This window comes from Passer domesticus, chromosome 8 (genome assembly GCF_036417665.1).
Source record: "Passer domesticus isolate bPasDom1 chromosome 8, bPasDom1.hap1, whole genome shotgun sequence".
Taxonomy (NCBI): domain Eukaryota; kingdom Metazoa; phylum Chordata; class Aves; order Passeriformes; family Passeridae; genus Passer; species Passer domesticus.
The window spans coordinates 52,063,643-52,073,136 of NC_087481.1; the positions used below are offsets into that span (position 1 = coordinate 52,063,643).

Sequence of the window (9,494 nt, forward strand, 5' to 3'; positions counted from 1 at the left end):
TCTGTCAGAACTCGTTCGTGCTGCTGTTCCCATGGCTCACAATGCAGAATTTGGGCACTGAAATGGCCCCATCTCAGCTGCAGGAAGGTCCTGCAAGACAGGGCAAATTCGTCACACAGCTCAGCCCCACCTTTGGCAGGGGAGCCCAGGGAGGGTTTGGGTGGTGATAATTCCCTCCTTGGCGAAGGCAGCCCAGGCCAGGGCTCCCCTCTTTGTCCGGGGCTGTGGGTGATGCTGTGCAGTCCAGGCACGGCACAAGCAGAAAACCACCCTCTCCCTCCAGATCTCCCTGGCAGATCTGTTCTGTCACACTCAGCTCTCTTCTTTTTAACAACGCTTTTCCCTCCCCTCCCCTTGAAGTTTTCCAGTCTTGACCAGCAGTTTCAGTGTCACCTCTTCAAATGTCACCTCCGATCCCCTCCTTCACCCTGGCTGTCCTTCCCCACATCATTTCTACACTCTTCATTAAAAAAACCCAACAAAATCAGCATCACCACTACATCCTTCCCTCCTAATCTGGAGCAAAGCATCTGCCCTGGCTGGGACAGGCTCAGGGCAGAGCCCAGTGGAGGCCACACAGGGCCCCGTGGGCAGGGCAAAGGCGTGGGGACAGCAGGTGCCACCCTGCTTGGCCTGAGGAGCCGGGGCATTGGGGTGCTCCTGGAAACCTGCACTGGCTGCCCAGAAAAAACCCTCAGGGCTGGGCTGCCAATCGGAATGGAAGCAAGAGCTGTTCAGAAAACACCTCGGAATGTCTGCGTGTGTGCCCAGCGGCTGTGCCCGTGTGTCTGGGTGTGCCCGTGTGTCTGCACGCTGTCACACACGCACGGCTGCGCGTCCCCAAGTGCCCGCCTGGCCCGGCGCTGCCAGGAGAGCTCTGGAGCTCAGCAGTGCCCTGCCCGGGGTGGCACCTGGCAGGGTGGGCACCTCCGGGGCCCCGGCAGCACCACGGGCACGGACACGGGCAGGGATCATCCCAGGGAGCGCTACAAGGGCTGGGACAGAGCCCTTGGGAATGCCCCAAACTGCCCCAGCAGGGAAATCACCCTCTAGGAAGTGCACCTCACAGCCCCCGGCTCAAAATGAAACATTGAATTTAAATTATTTTTTTTTAAGGAAAAATCGGGAGGGTTATGTAGGGATAGAGTTTTGTTGCTCTTTTTTTTTTATGTGTAAATAAAGGCAATTTGGGTGCTGCAAATATAAAACGAAAATACACCTAATTCCGTCATCATATAGATATAATATATTTCACTCTCACCACATAAATACAAAACATCCAAATATCCAAAACATTCAGAACAAAAGTTAGTAGCAAGGGCTCAGCGCTCGATTCATTCATTATTTTTTCGACTAGTTGCCTAGAAACTTCAGACGTAAATAATTTACAATAAAATTACTATTTTCTTTTCATCCAGCTCCTTCTGTCCAGTCTATAGTTAATTCTATATTCTACAGCAACCATTCCACTTTTTGTAATTTTTTTTTTCTTTTTTGGTTACAGTTTGGTGGCACGTATTTATACAGTTTGTAAACGCCATGTGTTAAAGTTCAAAGAAAGAAAAGAAACTTAAAACCAAAGTAAATAAATTTTTCCCCCAAAGAACTACCTAAGTACAGCATCCCTTTTGTGGCAAATTCAAGTACCAAAATTGAAAGAAAATATTCGATTCAGAATACTAGAAGGTGAAATACATATGTTTGTGGAGAAAATAGCAGTAAGAATTATGAAATAAAAAAAGAAGTTTGTTACATAGATATGTTTTAAAGTACAAAAATAACAATAAAAGATACGCTTTTTATATTTTACGTTCGTTTTAAATGAAGTGTGAGCGATTTGCGAGAGGGTTGTTTTAGGAGGAAGGAAGGCTACAGGGTTTTTTTGTGTTTAGATGAACACTGAAATTATTTGGAAATATCAAACAGAGCAAAAAAAAATTTAAATTACGATAGCAACAGATCTAGATACAAATAGATTCATGAGTTCCATGATTTATCCGCAGACTTGTTTTTGCAGATAAGCTTTGCGGGACAGGCCCGTCGGAATTCAAATTTAAAAAAAAAAAAAAAGGAAAAAAGGGGGAAAAATGGGGGGAACGTTGTGTTATCTCGAAGGAAGAGACAATTTTATGCAAAATTTCTGCAGCCACTGGTTTCTGTCTCCCCTATTCGTGACTGTACGTTCAGTCCGTTTCGGCCCTTCCCACGTTCAAGATTTCCCGTGAAAAAGAAAAGTTGCTGGAGGGTTTCCTGACGGGTGCTAAGGGCTCGCTCGGGGCTGTAGTGCAGCGAGTGTGGGGGTACACGGGGACCACAGGCGGGGCCCCAAAAACCTTTGTGCTTACAAATCACTGAGTCCGGGAGACACAAAAAAAAACCACCCCAAAAACGGGCATCACCTGGCAGCTCCATCCTCCTCTCTCCGAAACCCCGCTCCCTGGCTCGGCATTGGCCAGAGCCGATGGAAGGGAGCCCGGCCGAGCCTCGCCCCGGCCGCTGACCCTCTGCGTCCCTTCCCGGACAGCGCGACCGCCCCTCCCGCCCGGACAGACGGACGGCGGGGCAGGGGCAGCGCACCGGGAGGCGCCCGCAGCCCCCGGCCCGGCCCGGCCCCGCGGGCTCCGGGCCCCGCTCCGCCCCGGCCCGCGGAGGGAGCCGCGCCGCGGGGCTGGGGGCGGCCCGGAGCGGGGGCAAGGCTGCCGTCCCATAAATACCGCCACAAATAGAGACTATAAATATAAATAGGGGGGGAAGGTACTTAGAGTCAGTCCAGTGCTTTTTTCTCAGCGCTCTCTTTATTGTTGGTCCGGGAGTAGGGCTCGAAGGCGGACGAGCTCAGGTAGCGGGCCGACAGTTCCTGCAAGTTGCCCGCCAGCGAGCCGGCCACGGCCAGCGGCGCGGAGGACAGGCGGCCGGCCACCGAGCCCAGCAGCGCGGGCACCGGCAGCCCGAAGAGCCCGTGGCCCGCCGCCGCCGCCCCGTGCAGCGCCGCGGGCGGGGGCCCGGCCGCGCCGCTGGCGGCCGGAGGGTGCGGGGAGCCGCCGCCGCCGCCGCCCGGAGCCGCCGCCGCGCTGCCGCCGCCCGGAGCCGCCGCCAGGCCGGGCCCGCGCAGCGCCGAGCCCAGCGCGCCCGCGGCGCAGGGCGGCAGCAGGCCCGGCAGCCCCGGCGGGGACAGCAGCCGGCCCTGCTCCAGGAGCCGCAGCACGCTGCAGGTGGCGGCGGTCTCGGACACCACCGAGCGCAGCTCGGAGTCCTTGCCTTGGTCTTTCTTCTGCTTGGTGCGCCGGTTCTGGAACCAGACCTTGACCTGCAGGGCCGGGGAGAGAGGCAGGGTCAGCGGGGCGCCCCGGGACCCCGGCGCGGCTCCGCGGGGCGGGGGGAGGCTGCGGGGGAGGGAGCGCACGCACTTGGCAGCGGGGAGCGCTTCCAAAACGCACAAAGCCACCGGCACGGAACGCAACCCCCCACACCCTCCGTGTGTTCCCGGTTTCGGGGTGACCCCGGGGCCTTTCGTTCTGCATCTTTAACCAGACCTCTCGCTTCGTCCTAGTTTACTACAGGCCGGGAATTCTCTGGGAGACGGAGCCAGCCCTTTCTCACCGCTTTATTCTAAGCCGGCTCAGCCGGAGCCCCGGGCGCTCCGCGGCTCCCAGCAGCCGCTGCCCGCTCCGACTGCCCTTGCTGGGGGCAACAGCAGCAATGAGCTTCTTTGCCCGAATTCCAAACTGGACGCTCTCTCTCCACCCCCAAATAATTTTAAATAATATTCAACTTTTAAATATTCTGGAAGTCACCCAAAAAACAACACAAAACCAAAACCAAACCAAAACACAACAAAACCCACCCATGGCAGGTTCTGTAACCTACAAGCTGTTGAACTTGTCACTGCTATCCGGCAAGGACAGAAAAAAGCTAATTATTGTGTCAGGAAAATTTACTGTTATATGATTTGTGGAAATACGAAACCGGCTTTAAGAACTTTGGACTTTTTGGATGCTTCCCCGCGCTCTCACAGAGTTGTAGGCCTGCTGTCGGTCCCCGGCCTTTCTGCCCTGGAGGGTGGAGGAGCGATTCTCCCCCTCGGACACACAAGGACTCAAAATACGGCCCAAACTTCCGCCCCATCCCCGGATCTCTCATACCCAGGAAAGCCCAGGCCGAGCGTCTCCAGCCCGGCAGCCCCGGGGGAAGGTGCCCATCTCTCTCTGGGAGTTTGAGCGCCTGCATCCCGCTTGCTGCGGGCTGGGAGCGCCTCGGCCTCCCCTCGCTTCTCCCCGGCCCCAGCAGCGCAATCTCCGCGCCCGGGGGCGGCCGGCTCCGCGCACCGAGCCTGGCGGGCCCGAGCGGATCATCCCGCGGGCCGGGGGAGCCGCTCCCGGCCCGGCAGGAGTTTGGCTTCGTGGCCAAGCTCCCTCCGAGACCCTCAGGCCGGGGTGAGCCCAGTGGGGCTGGTGCGGGGACAGGAGGGACCCCCTTGGCAGCAGTCCCCTTCCCTAGACACACGTAATTAGGGACACACGCAGTTAGGGACACGCTGAGTTAGGGACACACGCAGTTAGGGACACACTCAGGGACACACTCAGGGACACACGCAGTTAGGGACACACGCAGTTAGGGACACAGGCAGTGAGGGACACAGTGAGTTAGGGACACACTGAGTTAGGGATACACGGAGTTAGGGATACACGCAGTTAGGGATACACTCAGTTAGGGACACACTCAAGGACACACTCAGTGACACACTGAGTTAGGGATACACAGAGTTAGGGACACACTGAATTAGGGACACACTGAGTTAGGGGCACACGCAGTTAAAACCACACTCAGGGACACACGCAGTTAGGGGCACACGTAGTTAGGAGCACACTGAGTTAGGGACACACTCAGGGACACACGCAGTTAGGGACACTCGCAGTTAGGGACACTCGCAGTCAGGGGCACACGCAGTTAGGGGTCCCCAGCCGGGACTCCTCAGCCACGAGCCCCTCAGCTCCGTGCCGCGGCGGGTTGCCTCCCCCGGCCGGACACGCGTGGGCCCCTCGGGGCTGCCTCGGCTGCGCTGGGGGCGCAGGAGGCGCGCAGGGCCGCGTCCTTGGGGCGCGCAGGGCACGGAGATGCCCGGGCCGGGAGGGGAAGGGGTCCCGCAGGGCAGGGCAGGGTCCCGTCCTGCAGGCGCTACCTGAGTCTCGGAGAGATTGAGCTGGCGGGCGAGCTCGGTGCGCTCCCGCCCCACCACGTACTGGCAGCGCTGGAACTCCATCTCCAGGCGGTAGAGCTGCTCGGCCGTGAAGGAGGTGCGGGTCCGCTTGGGACGGTCCAGATCAAGCCCCTTAGGTAGAATAATCTCTCGGATTGAACCTTTGGCATCTGGCAAAGAAAGGCGCAGTCAGCTTCATACCCAGGCAACCCTTCTGTGCTTTTCATCCCCTTTTTATGCTTTCTAATTTTTCCAAGGGAAAGAGCCGTCCCCAGCGCCTTCAGGACCGAGACACGAGTCGGGATGGAGCAGGGTCCCTGCGACTGAGGCTCTGCACCTGGCCACTGCACCCACGGAAGGAAAAAAACCCACAACAGAGAAGGAAGGAGGGGGCGATGGGGGCCCGGGCCTCTATAATTAATCCCCTCAGCCCATTTAAAAATTACTTTGAATATATTGCACTCACAGTACGACACTGCGGCATCACCCACGGCCCCTCTGGGAAGCTGGGGAGAGAGAGATCCTTCAGGCCAGGCTTTGTGCCTGGAGTGCAGGGCTACTCTTTGTTCCCCTTGGGCTAGGACTTGCTGGTAGCCACCATACACATTCCGTCCCCCACCCCAAAATATAAACACTTCTTATTATTTTTTTTAATAACAAGTTTCTCATGCTTCCAAAAAAATTTTTAAAAAATTAAAAAAAAAAAAAGGCTTTCCGAGGCAGCAGCAGTGCCCCGACCTGGCTGCCTGCCACTGTGAACGTGGGGACACCTCCAGCCCACCCTGCACCGCTGCCGCTTTGGGGTTTTGGCAACGAGAAGCAGGAGGGAAAAAAAAAAAAAAAGGAAGGGGGGGGTGGGGAGGGAAAGAAACCAAGGCACCAACCAGCCCGCAGAAACCTCACTTTTCTGGTAGCCCCGACTGAAGGAAAGCGGGACAAATCTCATTAACACGACTGTCAAGCTAGAGCCAGATTCGGGTTACCTTAAATCCTTCCCAACTTTACTTGCCGTAATTTTACCTCCTCGGTACGTTTTAAATCAGAGACAATCACATCATTTTAATCTGACCCTTCTCTGGGTCAGCCAGTGGCGTAAGGATTAATTCTGGCTTTCAAGGCCTGCTTCCCACATATTTTGTTCCGATTCTCTTCTCTCCCTCCTCCTCCAAAACGCATCTTAATAAAACTGAAATTTCTTCAGGTAATTTTTTTTTTGAGGGAGTAAGAATAAGATGATTTCGAGACGAGAAGGGGAGGAGACGGGACGAAGACTGAGGAAAATTAAACGCATAACTATTAAAAAATAATAATAATTATAAACGCCTCCGTCATTCCTCCATTTATTTTAAGGCCGGTGGCTATTTCAAAACAGCCCTTTCCTGCGGGCTGCCGGACTCGGGGAGAGGGGGCACAGAGGGAACCTCTGCCCTCCGAGAGGGCCTCGCTGCCCGCAGCCCCACGCCGGGATGCGCGGCCGCGGAAGGAGCGCGCCCGGCCCGGGGGCAGAGGGAACGCTGTTCCCGGAGGGCTCCCCGCGGGCACGGGCACCCCGGGAAAGCTGCAAAGCAGGAAAGAAAAAAACAAAACAACAAAGAGCGGGGCTGGTCCGCTCCGGGGCAGCGCCGGGGAGGAACCACCGCGGCTTAACTTTTCGCCGAGACGCCGGCGGAAATTCCCCGGGATAAAACCCCCGGGAGCGGGGTCCAGGGCACGGCCCGGCCGGGAGCGGGGTCTCTCCCCCGCAGCCCTAGGAAGGGCTTTCAAACCCACGGCCAGACCCAAGGCAAAGCGACAAAATCAACCCATCTCCCGGGCGTGAGCGCGGCTCACCTTCCCCCACCCTCGCCAAACACCTCAAACTCATACCTCTAACTAGGATCCTCCTGCAATAGTCCGGATCAGCCGAACTAGATTTACTTTTATTACAACCTTCCGTAGCTGCAGAGGCAGAAAAAGTCCCTTGCTGATCCTTCAAAAAAGAAGTAGAAATATTTCCTTCAGACCCTTTGCTTTCCTTGCCCTCTTTATGTCCGTTCTTCGAGACCCGGTTAGCTTCAGTCTCTGAACTGCATCTAACGTCCATTTTGTCTTGTTTCCCAAACATGTAGTGCAATAAAAACAAAACAAAAAAAAAAAAACACCAAAAAAAAAAAAGCGCCAACAACGATAACAAAAAAATTATAGAAGAGTAGAAGAAGAAGAAGAAGACGAAGTCTATGCTGGATATTGCACGACTTAGGGTGAGGTCGGTGGGGATCTGTAAAGCACCTTGAGTAAGGAAGATCGGGTTTTATCCCACTGGAAAAGCAGCGGCTTCCTCAGTCCCAGCGTCCTAATGTGAGTGTCCAGCTTCCCAGAGCGCCCAGTGATCAGGTACTCAACAGTACAACTCTAAAATGATTTAATGTCTGCCTTATTACAGAGACATGTAGTTGTTAGACACACAGAGGGACGCGCACTCGCTGTTTCAATTGATTACGGGTAATTTTGCAGCCTCCACATTTAGGTTACCTCATGAATACACTAAATTGTTTGGATAATATATCAGATCGTAATGGATGGTTTGTGTGCTTGTCCCCAATCAAGTAGAGTTTAGCCAGTGAATAAACTGAAATGATTGGTCTTGCTTTCAGGAAACACACAATCAAAAGACTGAGACTTCCAGAAAAAAAAAAAAAAAAAAAAAAAAAAAAAAAAAAAAAAAAAAAAAAAAAAAGGAGAGAGGGAAAAAAGGGTGGGGGAGAGGGAAAAAAAAAAAGCAACTTTTGACAAGATTCACCCTGAATTGTTAGCACCATTAGCAGCCATTATTAACTTTCTTCAGTCTGCCTTTGACCTCCCGATTATATAGTGGCTTTCTCCAAAGCACGCCAAATAAATCTGAATAAAGCTGCTAGGAAAGGCTGAAAAAATGCAGTTGCAGGGGGGGTGAAGAAAAAGAAAAAAAAAAAAAAAAGCCCCCTGAGTTGTAAACAAACAAACAGATCCCCGGAACGCACACACATAAAAAGTTCTTCCTCCAGGCAGATCTCTCCAAGGAAGCAGGTTATCTTGGCCAGCAGAAATCCTCGTTAACACATCTCCCCACAGACAGCCATCTTAAACTCCTACCTCTCCTTATTTCAGTCCCGATACTTGCTTTTTGTGCTTCTCCCTCTGTGTGTGTGTGTATGTGTGCATGCATGTGTGTCTGCTAATTCTGCACCTTCGCAAACACTGAACCTATTCGCAGAGCCTGCTCATTGAAAAAAAAAAAAAAAAAAAAGAGCCAGCTTTGTGTGCAGTGGATCCAGGAGGGGGGAGAAAGAGAGAGGGGGAGAAAGAGGGAGAGAGAGAGGGAGGGAGGGAGGGAAGGAGGGAGAGAGAGAGAGAGAGAGAGAGAGATAGCCCGTGAAAAATCTCAACTGCGTGATCCACTAAAGGAGAAAAAAGTTTTACTCTAGCTATTTCATTGTCTCTGCTACAATATCTTTGAGAACCGCAACAGCCAGTAATCCAATAAGACCATTGATTAGGCTACAATGATTCAATTCAAGCAAATGGCCTTGTGCAAAGAGCATGCTCCAGTCCTTCTTGTCACCTTGCAGGGCAGAAGCCCTCTTCATGCTTCTCTCCTTATTCATTCCTTTATGGGAAATGTAGAGCAAAAGGAGTGAAAGATGGCAATTATCTAATTGGACTATTAACAAACAATTCTCTGAGTGTGGCTGTCTGGCAGTGGTTCTTGGGCGAGGTGAAAGGCCACATGTTGCACTGGCCCCATTCACAAAGAGTTTAGGGGCCTGAGAGGGAGAGAAAGAATTTTCCCTGAGAATTTTTCGCACAAATGGCGGTGTATCCACCAGGCTGGCTGTTCCCTGCCTCGTCCTCTGCCTGCCTGGGAATTCCACCCACCTGAAGCAGGCAGGGCCAGCCCCGTGGCTTGGTGCAGTTGGGAGAAGCAGAGCACGGCGCCCTGGCTCAGCTCCATGGGCCTCATCCTGCCTCTGCTGGTGGAAAAACCACCCACCCTCATCCCATGGGACACAATCTTTGTCCAAGGTGGAGTAATGGAGGGAAGGATCCAGTGCTGGGGCCCAATCACCGTAAACAGGAAATTCACGGGAGGCAAAAAAAGAACGGGGGGTGGGGAGGGTGGAAAAGGACAGGGAAAGGAAAGGAAAGGAAAGGAAAGGAAAGGAAAGGAAAGGAAAGGAAAGGAAAGGAAAGGAAAGGAAAGGAAAGGAAAGGAAAGGAAAGGAAAGGAAAGGAAAGGAAAGGAAAGGAAAGGAAAGGAAAGGAAAGGAAAGGAAAGGAA

The 9,494-nt window shown here is 53.5% G+C and overlaps 1 protein-coding gene across 1 annotated transcript; it reads right to left on the reverse strand.

The window, feature by feature from the left end:
• Positions 1-1,229: 1,229 nt before the first annotated feature.
• On the reverse strand, positions 1,230-7,819 carry VAX1 (ventral anterior homeobox 1). Its single transcript, XM_064431427.1, has 3 exons — positions 7,064-7,819; positions 5,180-5,367; positions 1,230-3,307 (listed from the first exon to the last, which is right to left on the reverse strand). Exons 1-3 carry the CDS (start codon positions 7,299-7,301, stop codon positions 2,765-2,767), a joined length of 969 nt encoding a protein of 322 aa, XP_064287497.1. The 5' UTR covers positions 7,302-7,819; the 3' UTR covers positions 1,230-2,764.
• Positions 7,820-9,494: the final 1,675 nt, after the last annotated feature.